The following is a 23,376-nucleotide window of genomic DNA, read 5'->3' on the forward strand; positions in this document are numbered from 1 at the left end:
CTTCGTCTATCTCATTCTCTCTATCACTCACTCTATATTCCAGTCATCTCTCTCTCTATTACCCCCTGTTTCTTATCAACTCCACATTGGAGGTCCTCACTCATGTGGCGTCTCTCTGTCTATCTCTCTCTTCATCTTTCTTTCTTTTTTTCTTTATCATTCATTCTGCTGTATTTTTCCATCTCTCTTTCTATCTCTAGTTCTTACCATTTCAATACCAGAGGTCCTCTCATCTTGCATCTCTCTTGCTCTCTCTCATCTCTCATTCTCTCCCCCTAGGCCATCTCTCTCTCCCTATATATATATATATATATCTCTCTCTCTCTCTTCTCTCTCTCTCTCTGACCATGCCATCCCAGCAGAAGGCCTCAGGGGCCTGTCTGTAAAACGACAAGGGGGAATGTGAGAGGGACGTGGGAAGAGATTCTGTGTAATCAGCTGTTCCGTCACAGATTCCGTTTTCCGTTCCCCTCTGTAGGGATCCATCCACACACACACACACACTGCAGCCTGGCTTCACTGCAGCACAGGGCAGCCATTGCAGACACACACACACACACACACAGACACACACAGACATACACAGACACACACACACACACACACACACACACACACACACACACACACACACACAGACAGACTCCAGACACCACGGACATATCTGTCTAGAAATCTTTACTTTATACACTCTGACCCCGGATCCCTCTGACATCTAGGACCTTAACCTAGATACACACACACACACACACACACACACTCGCACACACACACACACACACGCACACACACACACACACACACACACACACACACACAGACACACCACACCACACCCTTCACACATAATCACACACAGTTATCATCCTACTTCAGACCTCACATGCTCATTGATTGTCATAATCCAGACCCCTCCACACACAAACACACACAGAGACACACACAGTATTTCCTATTGAACTGGCCCCTGATCTGTTCATTTGAGGCCTGAGACCTTAACCACACACACACACACACACACACGTCTTTCCTATCCTACTAAGTCTGACCTCACACACTCCTCGCGCATCGCAATCATATCTGCTCCCCACCTGCCTAATAATATGTCCCTCTTGGTTCATCTTTCTCCTCATAGTCCCCACTGCACACCCACTCCTGTCCTCCTAACCCTGACCTGACACACACACACACACACACACAACCACCATCAGTGGATCTGGCCTCTGGATCCCCCTTCTGTCCTGCGATCCAAATCAGGCCATGGACCGTATGGACACACACACACACACACACACACACACACACACACACACACACACACACACACACACACACACATATATAAATACACTCTGAGGAGGTTACAGAACCAACCACTCCACTATACACCTCCTCAGAATCTCTCCGTCTCTCTCTCTCTCTCTGCTCATCTCTCTCCCCCCTCCCTCCCCCAATCACTCTCTCTTTGTCTTTCTCTCCTCGCATTCTTTTTCTCTCTCACAATCTCTATCACTTGCCCTCACTCTCTCTCTCTCTCCTTCCCTTTCACTCTCTACTTCTCTCCCCTCCCCTTTATCTCTCCTTTTCTCTCCCCCTCTTTCCCAGTGCACATCTTTCTTTTCTCTCCCTCAACCCTTTCTCAACCTGTCCCTATTATCTATCCCCCCATCCCCACCTCTCTCTCTCTCTCTCTCTCTCTCTCTCTCTCTCTCTCTCTCTCTCTCTCTCTCTCTCTCTCTCTCTCTCCCCTTATCCCCCTCGCCTGTGTCTCCGGCTAACTTCCTTCCTCTCTGTTACAGAGGGCCTCTGAGCTCTTAATTGTTCCTGATTAAGTATCCAAAATTAGTCCTTTTAACTTGAGGTGAACACGCTTGGGAGCTGTCACAGAAAAGTGTGTGTGTGACTGTGTGTGTGTGTGTGTGAGCGAGAGAGAGAGTGAAAGAGAGAGAGAGAGAGAGAGAGAGTGTGTGTATATGTGCCCTTATGAGATTTCCATGTCTTTCCACGTGTCTGGGTGTGTGTGTGTGTGTGAGTGTGTGTGTGTGTGTGTGTGTGTGTGTGTGTGTGTGTGTGTGTGTGTGTGTGTGTGTGTGTGCACGTGTGCTTCCAATGTCTGTGGGTGTAACTGTCAGCCTCATATTAAAATTTGGTATGGAATAGTCATTCCACAACTCATCCAACAACACATCCATGTATCCGTGTTACAGCAACAGAGAGGAGGAAGAACAGAAAGACAGGAAGAGAGATAAAGCGAGAGTGAAAGAGAAAGACTGAAAGTCTTTCTGAAAGAGAAAGAGAGAGAAAGAAAACGAGGGATTTCAGGAGAGGCAAGAAACAGAAAGAGTGATAAAGCAAGAGAGAGAGAGAGTGAGAGCGAGATAGAGAGATAGAGAAAAAGAGAAAACGAGGAGGGATTTGAGAAGAGGCAAGAGACAGAAAGACTCCCCCTTTCACTCTCCAAACTTCCTTGCTTTCGTCCGAGTGTGTGGGTGTGTGGATGTGGGTGCCTGCATGGCGTGTGTGCTATGCTGTTGACCTGAAGCTTATATTTCATGAGGCCCGTTTCAGTTCCTCAAATGTCATATAGCAAGACTGAGAGGCAAACAGACAGACAGACAGACAGACAGACAGACAGACAGACAGGAGACACAGACATGTGATTTAGATGCAGATAAAGAGAACTGAGAAATCTTCCAGTGCAGGGGAGAGTCCACCATGGCCTCTACTTTCTCTTTCATATTTACAGTAGTAAATCCCCTCATATAAGTTCTCCTGCAGTACTGTGTGGGTGAGTCACTGTGTTATTGTGTGAGTCCTGTCCACCCAGTCACAGCCAGCAATGAGCATGTCTGTAAGGTGTAGTGTTGTCTGAATTCCCAGCACGTTTCTAAATGCTGTGTGTGCATGTGTTGTTAAATCGCTGAAGATGTTTTCTTAAAGAAGCCCTATGCAGGTCTGGTTATTCCTTCGCTGTTTCTGGGTTTTCGCCTAATTTGGGCTCGCATTTTTCACGATTTAGCTCCCCCTGCAGCTTCGGTAACAAGTGACTGCTACGATAAACTCCCACTAGCTAGCGAGCTAGCCATCAAGAAACCAAGCTAAACACATACAGGGCTTTCAGCACTCAGCTTGTGGGGGAGGGGCAGTCTGCACGTGAATTGCAGCGTCTCCAGCAACACAGAGCTGCCTGTGGACGCTTGTATGTAAATAATGAGGGAAAAAAAACTATCTCTTGACATGGCAGCTTATCGACGATGCCGATACACTGCGTAAAAAAACGCAAATATCGGCCCAATATATCGGCCGGGATATATCGGTCAATCCCTACACATAAGGCCTACGACTATCATTCTACACGCCCCCTTTTGCACGTCACAATTTAATTGACTATAGCTGATCCTGCCTCCTGGCTGCCCAAAATGCTGCATCATGTGAACAGATCAGCAGGCCGGCAAATTTTCACCTCGCTTTCAGACACAAAAAGAAGGCAAAAAGACGTCCCCTCTTCCCGCAAATTTAAGGTGATCTGTGTGAAAAGGCCTTTTAAGTTGCTTGTGTTTTGTCGATTTGCATGCGTTTTGTCAATTTGCATGTTTTCTTAATATGCAATCCGTTTGGACCTGTCGGCCACTGTAGAAATAGGCAATGTGACTACAATGGTCCTGTTCCATGAGCATCGATGGGCTGGAGGGTAAATTATAGTCTTTTATCACCTTAAGGCAATGTGTTTTTGAGTTTAAAGACCAGTGCTTTTTACCCTGCTCAATGTCTCATTAGATGTTTATCTTTCTTTCTCTCCCCCTCTCTCTCTCACACGCATGCACGCACTCACACACACACACACACATACACAAGTGCGCGCGCACACACACACACACGCACATGCACACACACGCACTCATCCCAAGGCCTAGTCTGTGAGTGAGAAACTTGTCCAAAGGGCTTTTGTGTCACCCATTTAATTTCTACAAGAACATTCTCTTCTACCAATAAGGGTCTCTGGCAGGTCCTCTGCAGGCATCTTTTCTCTCCAGCAGGGCTGCAACAATTAACTGACTAATCAGTTAGTTAACAACTATAAAACTAACAGTCAATTATTTTGGTATAGTTGATTGTAGTTAATTTTGGTATAATTAATCTGTGTCATTTTTTTCGAAAAATTCCTTAAACATAAATATGTTCTGCTTCACTTACTCCTCTATTAAACTCAATATATTTGGTGTGTGCGTCGACTACACAAGGCATTTGAGGAAGTATTCTTGAACTTTGGTAAACCCTCGCTGACCTTTTTTACACCACTACCTGCCAATTTATATGTACACTAACTCAACAGATAAATTGACTCTGAAAATAATCGTTACTTGCAGCCCTACTCACCAGTGAGTATTTTATTAGTGCTGTGCATCAAACATTTTATTATGGGATATTGTGGCAGCGAGTCCTCAGGGGAGATTTCAGTGGTAATTGAGTTCATGTGGGATGTGTGGCGTGCTGAACACAGATCCGGATCTGTTCCACTCAGCACGCCAGAAAGTAAAACAGTAGGGCTGGGCGATATAGCTTAAAAGACTGGCGATTTATAATACGAAATGAAAGGAAGCTTCTAAATGTTTCTTTTTTTTGGAGAAACTAAGATGAGTTTCTGGGTCTCTAATCAAAGTCCGGAGGCAGTCTTCTTCAACAAATGTTAATTTCTCCATCTCTGTTCCTGTGCTGTGTGTCTCCACTCTCTCCATCCATTGCGTAAATATACCTGATTAAAATCAGCATAATTACATGGGTCCTGATTACGGAAATCAACTGAGTCCTGTTAATCATGAGTGCCACTGATGATGAGTGGATTCAGGTGTCAGATGGACAACAGAACTGGCAGCAAAATTGAAGGTCACTGCTTCAGTGTAAAGACAACATGTGAGTCTGGACACGTAACTGTATACACAGCATCTATCCTGCAAAATACTAAGTTGCACAGATATTGGGACCTATTGTAGATGTCTTACAATACATTGAATGCTGTAGACTCACTTTATTGTGATAACATTGTAATCATTGCCAACGTATCATAATAGCATTGTATTGTGAGTTACTCCCAGACTGAGTACATTTGAGTGCATGTGTGTGTAAAAAAGTGAGTACATGTGTGCTGCCATGAAGCAGAACCAGAGCAAAGCGTCTATGAATGACTATGAACACAACTTTGAGTCTACTAACAATGTTGCTATGCAGACAGGCGGACTCTAAAAAGGCATGTCTGTCTCTCTCAAAAATACCTGCCATACAAGCCAACAAATACATGCCATTAAATGTCTACATAAGTGCTTCTAATTACACAGAGAGAGAGTGAGAGAGAGAAACACAAATTCTCACAAAAGAGCTGCACTCATTACAAGCTTTTTGTACTGTTTTGTACACAGGTGGTTGTACATTAAGCTTTATGTGCCCATTATTTTGAGTTCAGCACAGTTCGGCCTCACAACAAATGTACATCACAAAGGGCCTGAAACTGGGGTCCCTTTCCTCTTCCTTGAGTTAGCTAGCTTATATCGACAATAATACGTTTTTTTTTTTTTTCAGTTACAGATCATACAGACTTTTCCCACATTCCTGGCAAAGACCAGACCGATTCAGTTAGTGTGAGTCTTTCCAGTTGCTAAGATACACTCGGACTCGACCACGGGTCACTGTGGACACGAGACAGACAGTGAGAGTTGTCATGTCCCATCTAAAGGCAGAGCCTGTGATTTGATTTCAGTCTCTGGAAAGGATGCTAAGCGCAAACACTGAATGGACGCAGAATGGCTAGGAGTGTCTGTAACTAGACCCCACTGTTGCAGCAATGAAATCATCTCCTTTCTTTTATATTGTTGTCACAAACTCTTACCTGCATTGAAACCCAAGGGGGAACGGACTACGGAAACAGAGGAAAGGTGAAAGATGGGGCTGAGAGCTCAACTAATTAAACGCCCTGTCATGTAAACATGCTTATTTTCTGGGTCTCTCTGACATCAAAGGGAGTTTGCCTCTCTCACAGAACACTGACGGAAAGCATCTGCTTCCTCAGCTGTACAGCAAAGATTCTAGAACAGAGCTCTAGAATCTTTGCTTTACAGTACATTCTAATGCACCATCATCCAGACCAGAACCCCACCCTAGGACCCAAAACAATGAACTATCATCCAGAACCTGGAACATGAGGTAAGTACTGAGTTTCTCTTTGACTATGGGTGCATGTCAAACACTACTTTAAAAGGGAAATTCCCTATATATATATATATATCAATACAACCCAAGTTTACAAGAACAAAACAAAACAAATGTAGTAGGCATCATGCCATCTATACACAAGCACAAAAATACAAATAAGAATATTATGCGGCTGTAAACAAATCCTGCACCTAGGTATAAACTGTTAGTTAAAGGTACACTATGCAAGACTTTCACCTTTATGAAGCCAATTTGATGGTAAACGAACTTGTAATAGGCAAATCGTTCACCTAGGATAGCTATACAGCATCCCTACCGAGAAAACCAGCCATGCAACTTCCAAGAGTGGCGCCCCGCCAAAACTCACGAGAATCGTGAAACATTACCTTGTCAGTAGATATAGCTCTTTGGAGATAGTTTTTGCCTGTTGTTAATCCTTCACCTCCCCAACAAAAGAATTTGCATTGTGTACAGGGGTGATAAGTCGCAAGAAGTTTGCTATTAGCAGAGTAACATTAGTTAGCAGAGTAACATATAAATACATCGCGACTCTAGAGGGAGCTCTAAACTCGCCTGCATAGTATACCTTTAACATGATTACAGGTGTATTAGCGATGCTTTATAACACATCAATAACTGATAAACATGCTTTTTTGGTTAGGCCTAAGATGTTATAGACAATAAAATGTGGTTTATTCCATTGCTGTTACACATTTCCTCATGAGACACAATGATGGAAAGCATGCTATTATCTAATAGTCTGTCTGAAACTGAATGGGAGATAGAGAGCATGAGTATAAGCTATAAGGGCTAATCTAGGACTCGCATGATGTCACAAGACAAAGAACCAAACTGGTCATCAGTCTGCAGGGCTTTACTTTACTTTGCTAAACTGACCAGTGTACAGTAAATCACAGCACGTCACTTGACTTGACCGTGCAAAACAATATTGTTTTAATTATTTTATTACTGATAGAGTTTAGAAAGCTTGGCGCTGGCACGTATACACATACTTTTATGTGAAAATAATGATGCGACCAATCAGGATCAAGTATGACACAGACTCATGTACCTCATTAGCTCCATAGGGATTCTGTGTGTCCACAGTTAGGAGTGTGTGTGTGTGTGTGTGTGTGTGTGTGTGTGATGTGTGTTGTCACAAACACACACACACACACACAAATCTATTCAGGCTCATCAGAGGGTAACCATTTTGCTCTGACAACCTGCGCTTGGGCTTTCAGTCCATCTCCAAGATGAAAAGAGAAAAATGAACAAAAGTGCGCAGAAAGAGGGCTAAAGAAAGAAAAGAGCCCCAGAAAAAAAAAAAAAGACGAACAGCGACGAACACTCATCTCCATGGTAACCTCAAGTTTTTCTCGGCGTGCTTTAATCGGGTTCATTATCTGTGGGCGCATCACCATGGAGACGGTCCAAGCCAGACGAGCCAGCTGTGGGTTCAACAGACAGAGTGAAAGCAACACCTCTCTCACACACACACACACACACACACACACACACACACACACACACACACACACACACAAATGTACCGCCTCTGCACAACGACATCACTTCTAATTACTCTGCCATTAGCTAAAGACAAGGTCCTTCAGCGTCACACACACACACAAACACACACACATACACACACACACACACACACTCACTCACACACACACACACACACACTCACACACACACACACACACACACACACACACACACACACACACACACAGACACACACACAACGAGGCAGGAAGACCAGCTGTCTTGAAATTACTGAGCCACTGCTAACCACTTAGCTCCAGCATAAACTCTCTCTTTCTTACACACACACACACACACACTGCTACAGGGAGAGTGCTGAAATACCACTACACCCGCCACTTTCAACAATGTACTAGGGTCAAACCCCATTAGATGACAGGAACCAAATCTCCCACAATCCTCTGCTCTCTGGGAAAAAAAAGTCATATGCCTCCTGTCTTAAACTACCTCCGTCTCCCTGTCTCTCTCTCTAAATCCCTGGCACGCGGCATGGACTGGCAGCTCCAGGCTGTAATCAGGTCGTCTCTGTCAAAGCGACCCAGAGGAGAGTGACTATTCTGGGCCTAAGGGGGCAGGCGAGCCCCAGGCTTCAGCGCAGGCCTCCATTACTGTCACCCCATTCAGGGCTATTAACAACTATTAGAGACAAGACACACACACGCACACACATAGAGTGAGACAGGGAGAGAGAGTGTGTGTGTGTGTGTGTGTGTTTGTGTGTGTGTGTGTGTGTGTGTGTGTGTGTGTGTGTGTGTGTGTGTGTGTGTGTGTGTGTGTGTGTGTGTGTTTGTGTGTATTTTCAGTAGATTGGCTGTCATTGTTGCTGTGGCGATAAACCTACCAATTATCTGGTTGATTAAAAGGTTTAATGTTTGTGTCTCTCTCTCTCTGTCTGTCTGACTATAGACTATAGACTATGAGACTATATTGGGGCAAAGCACAGGCGAAGCACTGCTACTTTGGTGCAGAGATATCACACAACACATGAGTACCTTGTCTCACTTGCCACAGCACGGACATTCTCTGCGCCCAATTAGCAATGCTTCACCTAAGACTAGTCTGTTCACATCCATAAATTCCATGCAAGTAATACTATGCTTGGCAATTCTGGCCTCTTGACAGAGATGTTCACAAGTCATTTTTTGGAAGTCCAAGTGAAGTCTCAAGTCTTTGAGCTTGAGTCCAAATCAAGTCTCAAGTCTTTGAGGGGCAAGTTCAAGTCAAGTCTCAAGTCTTTTGTCACGAGTCCCGGTCAAGTCTCAAGTCTCTGGCCACCTGATCTGTCATCTGTCCCTAGCACTGTATTGTTAAATATTATGAATTCAAAGCATGTCCAGTAATTACCATCCATACAGTACAGTATCAAAACCAGTTGTTGTTTACTGCAATGCAATCTGAAGAAACACAAATTAAGAACTCTGTTTCAATATTTTTTTGACATGTGTAAACTATACTGCAACATTTCTGGCATGCTTTGTTTTCTGAAATAAAATAAGGGGAGGCCGTGGATGTGAACTTGTCACAGAAGAAATATCACTCATTCTGGAGCTAGCTTAGTTTTGTTTACATCCAGAACTTACATTGAGTCTCTAATTTAGGACATTGTATAGTCTAATCTTCTGCTACTTAGTGTAACACATCCCTCTAGCCCTCGGACCTGGTGAAATATTAACCCAGGGCTCTACACTAACATTTTTTTCCAGGAGCACTTGTGCGCCCAAGTTATAAAAATTAGGAGCACAGACAAAAATTTGGGAGCACAGTCAGTTCTGTACTTAACTTACACATAATCTAACATTACACTGCAGCTAACAGTTAAACATGCCAGTGCACCAATTGCGAATATTAAGAATGACTGACAACATTTAGGCTACAGGAAACAGGATTTTAAAGATCAGTGCCTATTTTATTTTCAGTATGTTCTATTTTCCTACATTTTGTTAATGTAAAATAATATAATACATTGCCATATTTGCATTTAGCCTGTATATCAAGTATCCTGCCAAATGTAGGCTAATTTATATATTTGTGAATCCACCTGTAGCTAATCCAAATATGCCCATGGTGACCTATCTGACTGCATACTGCCTAATACTACTACTAAAACAGTCCATTTTCTCTTCCACAAAACCCAACATAGTCTAATCAAGGATATATATATATTTTTTTTTATATACTTTTATACTTATTTTTTTATTTGAAATATCTGCATTGATGGGGGCAGTAGCCAAACGTTAGGCCTACTTTCGTTTTGCACTTAAGCTTGTATTCGGTGTAAACAAACAAGCATGCGTGGAAGCCTGGAGTTGTCAGTAGCGTTCTACCTTTGAATAAAATGGGAGTATTACGGGGAAGCTACTTTTGTGCCTGTTAAGCTACAGCTATATTTTGCATATTGCAGCCAATACGTCAACTGGGCTAAAAGGCATGTTAGGTTACCTTTCCTTCTCTCACTGCATTCTCAGAATCTCATCCTGTTCCTCCTATATCCGATGAATTCGTGGATAGAAGAACTAATTTCTTCAATCTTTTCATCTTGGCTGGCTAGTCTAACATTCCGCTTTTTTTCTGGCGCTCATGGATTTCATAGAAGCTACTACTACTATCGAGTCCCAGTTAAACTGCTAACGTTGATGGGAGGTGTAGTTTTATGCTGCACCATGACGGCGGATTCTATGTACTGTTCAGTACTGTTTCTCGATGTTGCGATTGTATTTTGTAGACAAACATTGACATGGTTAGAAGTCATTCGCACCAGTGCGCCTAGATATTTTTTGCACTTTCGCCGCGTCATCATTTTACTTTCGCGTAATGCGAAAGTGAAATGGGCGCACTGTAGAGCCCTGTAACCTAAGTATTGTCACATCATATGGCCAACTATAAAGATGCAATGTTCCCAACATTAGCAAAACACTTTGTGATGGTTAGCTTGTTAACTGTGACGATATGACTGACAAGACAGAAGTCATCATTTTTGGTCCTCCCAAGGCAAGATGCACTGTAGTGCAAAAGGTCACCTCACCCCATCTGTCAAACCCTATGCCAGAAACCTGGGTGTCATCCTCGACTCCAAACTCTTGACAAACAGATTAGCGCTGTTGTCAAAAATAGTTTTTACCAGCTCAGAATGATCTCCCACCTCAAATCTTTCCTATCTCACAACGACCTTGAGAAAGTTATCCATGCCTTTATTACAGCATGGCTAGATCATTGCAATTCCCTCTACCTTGGCCTTCCCCAATCCTCACTTAGATATCTGCAGTTGGTCCAAAACACAGCTGCGCATCTTCTAACTGGCACCAGGAGGCGTGAGCACCTCACCCCCATTCTGGCCTCCTTGCACTGGCTCCCAGTTCTTTTTAGGATTCAGTTCGAAGTTTTATTAGTTGCTTTTAAGGCATTTAAAGGGCTGGCCCCAACCTACACCACCGACCTTGTACAGCCCTACTCAGTCCAAAGGTCCCTTCACTAGTTCACATTCCGTAATTTGCAAACAGAAATAATAGCATAATAGAAAAGCATGTTTGGCGAAGTCTCTGGCCAGGGTCCTGAAGTGATTTGGCGGGATGGGTGCAGGAGTCAACTGGCGCAGGCAGGAGTGGGTGCAGGATTCCGTAATACACCCCAAAAATGTGTTAAAGATGAGGGACCCTATAGCCAGGACCACGCAAACAAATTCGACGGGAGAGCGCGAGGTGCGCTAATTCCCTCAGATCAGAGAGACTTGATCTGATATAAAAGAGTGATAGGCGTCGGAGGACCACGGGCCGAGAGTTTTGAGCGCTTGATCGGACAGGGCGTTATTTGCCGCGTTGGTGGCTGCACCATAAAATAATGAGTAACGGCCTGCTGGGATTCTGATTTGCGTTAGAACAGCGTTGAGCTGCGTTTGAAACCAGAAGCGAGTAACAGGGCGTCCGTAGTCTGGAGGGGGGATCTTTCCATGCGATGGAAAAAATAATTGGCCAAATTGTTGGGGCTGCAGGAGAGAGTAGATGTTGAAAATGACAGCCCAAACACGCGGTTGTGAAGTTCAACATCTAATGCAATTAAAATAGGCTGCTATAGCTAACTGCGGTAGCTATAATGGCAAGAGAAGTGATGAGCAGCAACACATTATTAGAGAGGATTCCGAGGAACAGAGCAGAGCTACACGCAGGTGCAGGTGCTCCCTTGGTCAGCTAGGGAAGGGCTTTAATATGCTGACACTCAATGAACACAGAGAAAGGTGAAAAAACTCCCAGACATTTAAAGGAGAAAAATTCCTTCCTTGCCCTCTTGGCAATAAGCGACAGAGAAACAGCTCATGTGTATCAGCTGCCTTATGGCCAACACCGGCATTGAGTTAAAGCGATGCTCCCTTAAAATACATTTTGTAGACATGGTCTCAGATGAGATGCCGATACGGTAGCCTATAGGTGGTGGCACCAATCCAGGGAAAGAGGGGTGAGGGAGAACCAAGGACGCGGTCCCTGGCTGGGAAAAAACGCACGCTTGAACGCGGTTCGCGCCGGCGGGAGATGATGGGGAAAGGGGAAAAAGTAGCGACGCGGTCGCTACAGGGAAGGGGGAGGAGGTTGCGCAGCACCCTAGGTAGGCAAAGAGAAAAGTGGGGAGGGTTGATTAGCTGGAAAGAGAAAGAGGCCGCAGTAGCGGAAGGCAAGGTAGTGGGCTGCACGCGGGCTGCCATAACTTGCGGAGTTGAAAAACATGTTGCATGAACAAAGGGGGAGACGACGGAGGAATGGAGCTCCGCGCTGCGGCGCTGGTGCTCAGTTGATCGGCTATAGTAGGAGAGGAAAGATAAACTCATTGTTGGAGAAGGCGATGTAGGTCTGCTTTCCTTGCGAAACGAGGGCAATCGATCCTACATCTAACTCTGCTCTAATCAAAGATATGGTCCGCGGAGTAGCTCTTCTTCTTGGCGAGTTTTTGGCGCCCCGATGCAGCAACCCGGCAGATAGAGGCCGACTGTGAATAAATAACCTGTCTGATTGAAGGAGGCGTGGCAAATTCCATCATGCTCCTCCCAAACAAAGGGCTTCTGCATGTGCCATGCTCATGGCTCAAACAGAGGGGTGATAGAACCTTTGCAGTTGCTGTTTCCCCTGGATATTAGATCCGGCCCCTCCATGTCTGCCTTCAAATCCAGGCTAAAAATACACCTTTACTCCCTGGCATTCCTTGTTCCCTAATTCTGTACTCCTGCTCATTTTCTGTATTTCTATGTTGTTTGCCCTGATATTGAAGGTATCCTTTTATTCATGTTTTATATAATTGACTATAGGTCCAATGTGTTTTTTGTATTTGTATTGTATTTGTTGTTTTAGTTATCCACTGTACAGCACTTTGGTCAGTTTATGCTGTGTGTAAATGTGCTTTATAAATGAAATGTATTTACTTTGTATTTACACTGTACTTACTTACTAACTTACTGTGTTGTCATAATTATCAGTGTGAATACACGTATGTGAATGAATACACACTGCTAGTGACCAACCAAAGGATATTATTATTGTGTATAAAAAAATACTACATTAAAAAGGAAAAACAGTTGTACTTTTGATTTTTGAATACTTAAACATTTTTAAAATGTAAAAAGTACTTCAACTCATTTAAACTGTACTTCAACTCAATTAACATTTTGACTTTCACTTGTATTGGAGTAATATTCGACAAGGTGTATCTGTACTTTCACTTACTGTAAATAAAGGACTTCGTCCACCTCTGCTATTGGTTTTACCAAAAATATTTGGCAGTATTTTTGAACTACAAAAATACACACCTTTAAAGTATTTTGATAAGAAATACAAAGCCATTTTCTTCAACAATAAACATAAATAAATATACAAATAATAAAATTCTATTTTGCATTGGAAATACTTATTTTAAATACATGTATCAGAAATACTGCCCATCCCTGGCTGTTGGCTGCAACAACTGGAGCTAGGTAGTACCGATTTTATGTGTCTGAGTTTTGCGTTTATGTCAATTTTTATCTAATTTGACCACATTGCTATGCTGTCCACTCAAAACTTCTACCAGCCCACCCAAATGTAGCCGGCAAATAGCAAATAGAACTGGCCCTGCAACGAGCTCCCGGAACAGTTTATATTGCACTATGTAACATCGTTGATTGGGTGAGATCATGACCCTTTTAGTTGCATTTTGACTAAGTTGGTACCATCTAGCACTACATGGCATTTAATATTGATGCTTAGGGACCTAAATATAGATTCTAACCTTGTGTTGTTTTAAATTAGCATTATGTTGGGGTTTTTTTCCTTAAAATAACAGCTTCATACTCATTTTGATGGCTTACAATTAAGAGAATGGCTTCTCAGTCATGGCATGTCTTGCCAGTTCCTGTGTACCGTGCAGGAACATGAACCTTTTTGTCACTTTTTGATAGCAGTACCCCTTTAGCATCATTTTCCAGGGCACTCCGATGGACCTTCACAGAACTTTGCACATTGGAAAATACCACTTAAAGTGTACCTAGTATGTTATAAATTAACCTCAAGGGGTAAATACCAACTTTTACAATGCATTGTTTGTGATTGGAAAGTGTCACTTGGCAGATGCAATCCCTGGCTGCTTATGCTAAGCGTCTCAGATCACAGTTTGCTTTGTAGAGAACAGAAAAGGGAGGGGTGTGTGTGTGTGTGTGTGTGGAGGGGTTGGGTGTTGGCATACCCCTCTGAAACTTCAAATAGCCCCGTTACCTAATTAAGAGACTGCTGGCACAGAGCCTTAAACTCAGCGGCTTAATATGTTGAAGTGACAACCTTTTGTGAACAATGAGATCCAAAGTCAGCCTCTGGGTTAAGGCATAGATGCTCACCTTGGCAACACTTCCTTATGCTAAACTCAGCAAAGTGAGCCAAGGCATAGATATGAATAGTATATGAGCCAAGGCATTATGATGTCATTCATCAGGCTGAGCAGGAAGTGACAACATGTGTCATTTTTAAGTATAAGTAAGTAAGTATATATACTCTTTTGATCCCGTGAGGGAAATTTGGTCTCTGCATTTATCCCAATCCGTGAATTAGTGAAACACACAGTGAGGTGAAACACACACTAATCCCGGCACAGTGAGCTGCCTGCAACAACAGCGGCGCTCGGGGAGCAGTGAGGGGTTAAGTGCTTTGCTCAAGGGCACTTCAGCCATGCCTATTGGTCGGGGTTCGAACCAGCAACCCTCCGGTTACAAGTCCGAAGCGCTAACCAGTAGGCCATGGCTGCCACGGTCCTTAACAACATATGATCATGTGAGGAAACTGGAGTGAGTTAATGGATAACTAGTCAGTGGCTAGTCACACAAAGAAGCACTTGTGAGACATCTGCACGTGTGTGTCAGTGTGAAAAGGGGGTGGGTAAGGGGTGGGGGGGGAGGGGTGCAGGGATGCCCTCTATACATGTGACAGGCTTTTAGAAAGTGCTGAATCATGGTTTACCTGAGATGAAATGTGACTGCGCAGCTTTTGTTCCCTGGCTGATGCCCCACCCCCATTCATATCTGAGTGACATTTTGTTCCGAGCTATGTCACAATTATGAAATCAGACACAAACTCTTTCATGCTCTCTGTCTCACACACACACACTTTGCCTCACTTTCTCTGTCACGAAACACACACACCATGATTTAGCCTTAATCATACATTTAAAATCGTCTAATAGCCTATAGCCTATAACTGCATTTCGTTGTCTCTGTAGGCTACTTGTACTTTGCACAATGACAATAAAGTTGAATCTAATCTAATCTAATAGCCTGTAGCCTATAGCCTATGATCTATAACAAACGGTAGGCTATAGCCAAATATTGTCTACTGCAATAATCTCTCAGTGATCCATAGTAGCCTAAGTGGTCATGTTTTTCTGACTTGTCTTGTCCGTCTTGTTACCGTTGTAACTAGGTAATTAACGAGAAAGTAAGTTCAGAACGCGCCGGTTGGTTTAGTTTGAGGCGCACGAACCCTGTTGGTTGCTGCTGGACATCCGAGGTGAGGCGCGAGAGTGCGAGCGGCTTGACATGAACCTGCGAAAGCGTTTCAACCTGTAGGAATGGGTGTGACTCAAGTCTATTCGGCGTTATTTTCCCTTTCTATTATAGATGTCTTCTTCCTTCTCCAGTAGGCTACTCTTTGTATTTCTTTTCTTCTACTCTCGCTCTCAACGTGTTCTTCAATCCCTCCCCATTGCTTTTTCACTGGCGCTGTGCCTGATAACATGACCTACATTTCGTTGTTAATTATCCTCGCTAACTTGATCACAACACCACACCAAAACACTCAGAGGCTCGGTTGTCTTCTTGGCAGAGGATTTAAGTCGATATGTCACGGGGAAACACATGCATATGCTCTAAACAAGCAAAACTATTAGATAGTCTTAGGTCTTCACCAACCACACAAAACAATAATAAATGGCAAGCGTGTTCTAGCTATGGAGAACGGCAAAACTCGTGACATGTGGAGAATGGAATTCCGCACATTACTCTCTCTGTAGCTGTGTAGGCTACTCCACTGTGGACGGCCCATCCAAAACTACATAATCACGTAAAGCACATAAGAAAACTTCTATCAGAGTGTACAACCACGCAAGCACAGCACACGCGCTCACACACAGGGAAATACCCGCTGCATCTTGCCAAACAGGTGACGTTTGACGTTGAGGTAGGTTAGATAGTTTCAGTCAGGTGAGACGTCTTACCTGCTATGTCCCATAGCTGCAGTCTGACCAGCGTTTTACTGTCCCAATTAATTACTTTTAGTGCGAAATCCACGCCGATGGTTGCCCGGTAGTGTTGGGAGAAAAGTTGGTGAACGTACCGCTTGATGATGCTGGTCTTCCCCACCCCCAGTTCGCCTATTACCAACACTTTAAATAAATACTCTTTACATTCCGTAACTGAACCTCCGGCCATGGCACACAACAACTCCGGTGACAGTTGAAAGGGAAAAGGTTTCACAAACTTTCAAGTTCCGCTACTTGCTCTTTTTCAGTTAACGTTATGCGATGTAGCAGCGGCCCGTCGGGTGGGTGGTAAGGGAGTAGAACGCACTGTGCCTCACTCTTCTCCTCCTACCAAACAACCACCTGATAAGTCACAGGACCGGAAGAGTCGAGTCTCGGATAAACTTTCTTTAGTTCACTTTTTATCCTTGTCTGGTCCGTGGTTGGGCGCTGAGGGGACCCGTGGGTCCAGCGGGCGGTAATCTACCGTAGGCGAGTGCACTAGCCTACTCACTCACGAGACAGACAACATGCTGAGCTCATGCCGAGTTGTTTCAGGTTTACAGAACGTGATTTAAACCTCGAGACATTTTGCATTTTATGACTGTTTACATGGCTTTAACCACACGTCCTTATCAGGGGCGCTATTTGTTTGCGAATTAACTAGACTAAAATAAATATTAACAGAACAGAGATTAACTATAAAAGTTTTATTTTACAGCATCAGATTGTTTTGTCTAAAACAAATCCCTGTCCAAAATGACAATGAAATGATTACTTTAATTACCTCACGTGTACTGAATAATTTAACCCCACTAAAAGACAGTAACATAAACATTTTCATAGTATAACAACTATAATAGCTTATTACATAAATGTTTCTTAATAACCTGAAAGGTTGCGTCCTAGCACTTCTATAAATCCTAATTCCGTGAACTAGTACAGATTTTTTAAATTACAGAATCAGTCAAAGCTTGATTTACTGTGCACCATCTTACCACTAGAAGCAACTAGCCCATTTAAATTCATAAATATTTCTGAAAGAAAGCACAGCTTAATTGGTTTCCGCAACTCTACTCAGCATTAAAAGCAAAAGAAAAAACTTTCACAATATTCTGAAAGACACGTTTCAAATGTATAAATATGTAACATTCTAATCATATTGTACAAACATTTATGGTACAAACTGACCATCGGTGCGGAAAAGGCGCAAGGCTGAACGGTATACAAACATCCAAAAATGCTTTTCTCTGAACAAACAGAATGGACAGAGAATACAACACTGGAATGTAACAAAAGACAGTTCTTTGAAACTTCTGTGTACTTCAATCAATGAGTCCTGATCAAACTGCAGAACATAGACTAATGATTTAACAGTACAATCAAGTCCCATTCACTGAAATACGACCAATGATAAGTGTATGGGTACAGGGTGTGCAACAGAAGAATTGTGAGTGTAAATTCATCCCTGTTTGTGTGTGTGTGTGTGTGTGTGTGTGTGTTTGTCATCAGTATAAACTGGGTGTTTGTGTTTTGCTGTAAGGTGTAAGGCAATCAGCCCAAGCAGAGAAAAAAAGGAGGGGGGAAGGTGACCTTTGAGTTTCAAAGGTGAAGACCGCTGTAGAAGTTAAGACAGAATTCCATCATATCATGATATCTACTGTCTTTTCCACATTTCTCCTCAAGTACAGAGTTTTTCAAGTTTTTATTTCCAATGAGGTGTGTCATCCGGATCCATTCTGATTAATTCCTCAGGTCATTACAGGGACTAGACTTGGCAAGCCACCAAAAGGATATCTCAAGATAAATTATTCAGGCGAGTAGATGAATTCCATGTGTATGTATCTGCGTGTGTGTGTGCCGGTGCCCACCTTAGTGTGTGTGTGTTAATGGGTGTATAATCACTTGGGAGACTCAAAGTGTCGAGGAGCTGTGCCTACAGTTAATCTGAGTGATAGTGCCAGGGAGCAGGACTTCGGAGGAACTGAGGTCGTTTCCGTGGGAGACGGGCGACCCGGGCCTCGAGATGTCTCTGAAGGGAGACGGCGGGGTCAACAGAGTCATCTTGCTCTGGGACTCCGCCTCTTCCTCTTCAGAGAGGAAGTCCTCCATGAGGTCAAATGCCCCGCCACCATCCAGGACCCCGCCTTCATCCATGAACAGAGGCAGCTGATTGGTCAACGACGGCTCATCAGAGGTGGCCACCAACAAGTGATCCGTGGGAACATTAGTACTCAGCGTGTCCAGCGACCCCCCCTGCTGCCCGTCGTTGGTACACTCCTCCGTCTTAACGGACAAATCAGAGAGTATTCCCTTCTTCCTCCCGGGCTAAACCAACCGTGTGATGAGGGTGTGATGGCGTCATCCCCTGGTCCTCCTGTGAGGTCTTGTGTTCTTGCTGGGGATGGGAAGCGGGGGTGCGCGGGGGCGTTTGGGAGCTAGTTAGGGGTCGGATGATTGCTGTCTGGCTTGGGGGGGGCGCTGGTCTCGTCGCACACACAGACTGGCGGGGGGGCTGGGGCGTCTGCTGAGGTGTCGTCTGTGGTCTGCCACCTGAGTCAGACCAGCACATAGACTTTCCATTAGAACTACGAATGAGACAGAGACCGCGGGTTACTCTCCGACAAAGGAAGCAAACAAACAAACATCATCAACATCATGAGTATTGTCACCAACCACTATCATCATTAGTCCAATTAGGGTTATTAATGATTAATGATCATGCAACAGGCCAACTGTGTCTGACTAAATGATTGTATGAGTATTAGTAATCGAAACATTTCTTAATTTATTTAATTTCTTAAGGGAATATAAGAAATCTAATGTACCATCTAATAAAATCTGGCCAATTTTTTAAGCCACAACAATGAATTTCACAAAACTGAATGAAACTGAACTGTGCTACAATTAACTTATATGAATTTCAATTCAATTCAATTCAATTAAATAGCACTGAGGTGAACTAAACAGAACTCTGTGTGAAAGTGAGAGCCATCTTGAAGAGAAAATCACTAGTTGAACATTTTGGTGTGCCCCTCTCAGCATACATTGAAGAGAAGGGTATGTTAGAAGTTAGTTATATAAAGGGCAGTCAGTAGCAGCCAATTGTGTTAATTTTACATATTGTTTGTGTGTGTGTGTGTATTTGTCTGAGGCCATTCGCTATTGTGTGCACATCTACTATGTACAATCTACTATATTCACTCAAATATTTAACCAAACGTCAAACAGCAAATTTGCACAGACAAGAAAAAAAAGCTTTAGAATTGAGTTTCTCAAGTCCTGGAAATATTATCAAGATGGCCTTATTTGATAATGTCAATTCCCTCCTGAAGGGCAGAGTGGAAAAATATGGAAGCATACCTGAGTATTACAGAAAAAAAGTCAAATTGAGATTTTAATTAGCTCTAGTCTCTAACCTCCTTTTTCAAGCAGCAGCAGTGGCTATATAATCAGACCCTGATATTGTAATGTTAGTGACTTTACATTCATAATTTAACTAGACACAAACTAAGATTAGTTATCGAATCAGGTAAAAAGTAAGATACATTATTGTGTTTGGTTTACATTGGTTGATTTCCAATAGCTGTTGACTCAAGTTTTTAAAAAAGCATTGGTTAGTAATGGTTCATTAGCATTGGTTATTGAATGAACCCTCAGTAAAGTATCATTAGTGCTTTTAGAATGGCAAGTCCTCCTGTTTAATGAATTACAGGTAAAGTCATGCATTTACTGTATGTGATGTTTGGCTAGGAAAGTGACTGTTTGAATAATGTTTATAGTCATGCTTATATGCATAATGGTTTAAAGTTTCTAAATCATTAAAAAGGGTAGTAAAACCTGTCAACAATGAGCGTCCTTGATTCAAGTAAATACGGTAATCCTTGTTGTAAATACGGTAATGCTTGTTGTAAATACGGTAATGCTTGTTGCAGAATTAGTATCAACATCAGTGTTATTAGTATGATCATCATGGTCAAGGCTCTGCACACATTGTCATGCACTTTTCCTATGTACAGCTTATAAAGCCTTATGAAGTGTTCAAACATCCTATGTCTCTCTCCCTGCCCTACCACTCTTAGTCCATACTGCACACTCAAATGAAATTAAATCTGCTAAAATATGTCAGGCATCTCCGGAGAAAGCCAAAATAAGCCCCAGAGAACACATGCTTTGGCTTTATTGTGATTGGGTTACAAAGAGAGAAAACGCATGAAGAAAATGGAGAAGAAGCGATGTAGGAGAGAAAATAAAGGGGAGGAAAGAGGGAGAATGAGGATAGAGATAGCGAGAGAGAAAGAGAGAGAGAGAGAGATGAAAGAACGAGAGAAGAAGAGAGGGAGCAGAGTCTTCTTCTCTGAACACACAACTCCAGACACACTCCATTTGGCAGCAGGGAGAGAGAAACATGGCAGAGTGATGGTCAGAGATGAGACTTAAACACATATAGACACACACATACACACCCGCAGACACACACACACTTACATTCATTCACAGTCACTCACTCCTTAAACACTCAAACATGCACGTGCATGCACACACACACACATACAGTACATACACATTGATCCCTTAAACACTCAAACATGCTCACACACTCACAACACTCATATACTCAAAACACTCACACATACACAGATACACACAAATGCATATATGCATGAACGTATGTACGCACACTTCAATGCCTCTTCAACACACATGCAGTCTTCTAACCTTATTTCCTAATTGTGAGAAGTGGTACTCTTTTTTTGGGAAGATAATAATGCATATTTGTCCATTTTCATGTGAGTATGTGTATCCTTGAGGGGTTGAAATGCATTTGAAAACAAAAGCTGACCTTTAGCAGCATTAAATGTACTGTCTGCATAAACAATATCTATCTAAGACAATGGCTAGAGCACCCTCCCAGTCAACAATTTGCTAAGGCGTCTGCCTGTCACTCACTTTCCACTCCCGGGATTGGCCGTGGTTGCCGGTGGGGCAGTGGACGAGTTGTTATTTGTCTTCTTGCGTCGGAAGATGTTGAGGATGCTGTTGTTGCGCCGGACGGCCGTCTTGCCGTCACCGACGTGCATGCGCACCACGTCCGACGTGGTGAAGGCGCTCCGAACGTTGCGCTCGGGCTTGACGATGATGATGTACATCTTGGGCGTGAACATGAAGGTCAGCGCCACGGTGACGCTCAGGCTGACGGAGAAGGAGGTGGTGATGATCTTGTAGTTGGAGCCGAAGTAGATAGGCACGAAGGCCAGCCAGATGATGCACGTGGTGTACATGGTGAACGCGATGTACTTGGCCTCGTTGAAGTTAGCCGGCACGTTGCGCGTCTTGAAGGCGTAGTAGGTGCAGCTGAGGATGAGGAGGCCGTTGTAGCCCAGTGGCGCCACCATGCTCACGGTGGACGTGTTGCAGATGAGGAAGACCTCGCTGATGGACGGGTAGGACTTGACGGGCTCCGGCGGCTCCATGATGATCAGGACCACCTCCAGGGTCAGCTGGAGGCTGATGAGCATGGAGGCGATGAACACCTGGGCCCAGGCGCTCATGAAGCGTGGCTTGCGCGTGCAGATCTTCTTCTTGCTGCCAGCCAGGATGCGGGCGATGCGGTTGGTCTTGGTGACCAGCGCCGAGTAGCACATGGCCGACGAGAGGCCCACCAAGAGACGCTGCAGGTAACATGACACCACCTGGAGGGAGAGACAAGGGTGGAAGGGTTATGATACACAAAGCAACTTATAGTGTGTGTGTGTGTGTGTACACACAAACACACACACAAACACACATACAGCATACACACACACATACACATACACCACACTCTCACATACACACATACCCACAGACATACATGCACACATTCATACACACGGCACACATACACATACACCACACACACACACACACCGTAGGCCGGGCGATGAGTGTGAAGGGGCAGATGTAGCCCAGGAAGATGCCAATGAGGATGATGTAGCAGAGCTCGCGGCTGGACGACTTGACCACGGGCGTGGGTACTGGATGAAGATGAAGGTGACGAAGAGCGTGACCAGGATCCCCAGGCACGAGAACACCACGGCCACAATGGACTCCACGGCGCTCCACTCCAGGTACATAAGAGGCAGCGGTTCACAGACTAAGGCAGAGAGAGAGAGAATTTTCAAAATCAACTTGACACTGTACTCAAAAAGTAAAAATGAGGAAAGTTATTAATGAAAGAAATGTGCAATCTGTAGCTTGTCATTATCAACAATACACATCACGCTGTTGTAGCACCATTTTTCCTCAAAAACATCAAGAATCTTCATAGATTTGTAAAAATGAAAATCAATCAACATACAACACCTGACAGGAATAGAAAACACCATTAAGATCAAGAGAGAGAGAGAGACGAGAAAAGGGAGAGAAAGAGAGGGAGAGAGAGGTTTGGCAACACTGTACTCAAACAGCGCTTGAACACATGCTTTCATGCAAGCAACTTTAAATTTGAATTTGAATTTGAGAAAGATAGACAGGGAGAGATAAAAAAGAGACAGAGAGAGTCAGAAAAGGAGGGAGAAAGGAGAGTGAGGGAGGACATAGAGAAGAATGGTGTAGAGGATGGATAGAGGAAGAAAGAGAGAGGAGTGGAGATAGAGAGAGAATGTGATGGTGTAATGGGGCTTTCAGATTGGAAGTGGTATGAGCTTCAGTACGATTGCCGCTGGGTAAAGCGCAAAATAGTAGTCGCCATCACACGCCAGGGTCAAAGTTCAACATTGTTGAACTCTGACCGCAGTGTACAAGAAGGCTAGCTGAGCAGCAGGCCGTTCTTGCACTGTGCAATATATCGAAAATAATTAAGCAATATGGCACGAGTGAGAATGGGGTTGGTAAAGGATA

At 43.6% G+C, this 23,376-nt stretch overlaps 2 protein-coding genes across 2 annotated transcripts in view; both read right to left on the reverse strand.

Moving 5' to 3' along the window:
• Positions 1-17,024, reverse strand: part of rab32a (RAB32a, member RAS oncogene family) — a 32,677-nt gene extending 15,653 nt beyond the window's left edge. The window contains exon 1 of the mRNA XM_048250435.1: positions 16,471-17,024. Within this exon, the coding sequence (XP_048106392.1) occupies positions 16,471-16,684 (214 nt within the window). The 5' untranslated portion in view covers positions 16,685-17,024. The remainder of the gene's footprint in view (positions 1-16,470) is intronic.
• Positions 17,025-18,780: 1,756 nt separating this feature from the next.
• grm1a (glutamate receptor, metabotropic 1a) overlaps positions 18,781-23,376 on the reverse strand; it is a 36,846-nt gene continuing 32,250 nt past the window's right edge. Inside the window, 4 exon segments of the mRNA XM_048250436.1 lie at positions 18,781-19,082; positions 21,445-22,187; positions 22,405-22,508; positions 22,511-22,630. Coding sequence (XP_048106393.1) covers positions 18,794-19,082; positions 21,445-22,187; positions 22,405-22,508; positions 22,511-22,630 — 1,256 coding nt within the window. The 3' untranslated portion in view covers positions 18,781-18,793.

The sequence above is a fragment of the Alosa alosa genome, chromosome 8, assembly GCF_017589495.1.
Source record: "Alosa alosa isolate M-15738 ecotype Scorff River chromosome 8, AALO_Geno_1.1, whole genome shotgun sequence".
Lineage (NCBI taxonomy): Eukaryota > Metazoa > Chordata > Actinopteri > Clupeiformes > Clupeidae > Alosa > Alosa alosa.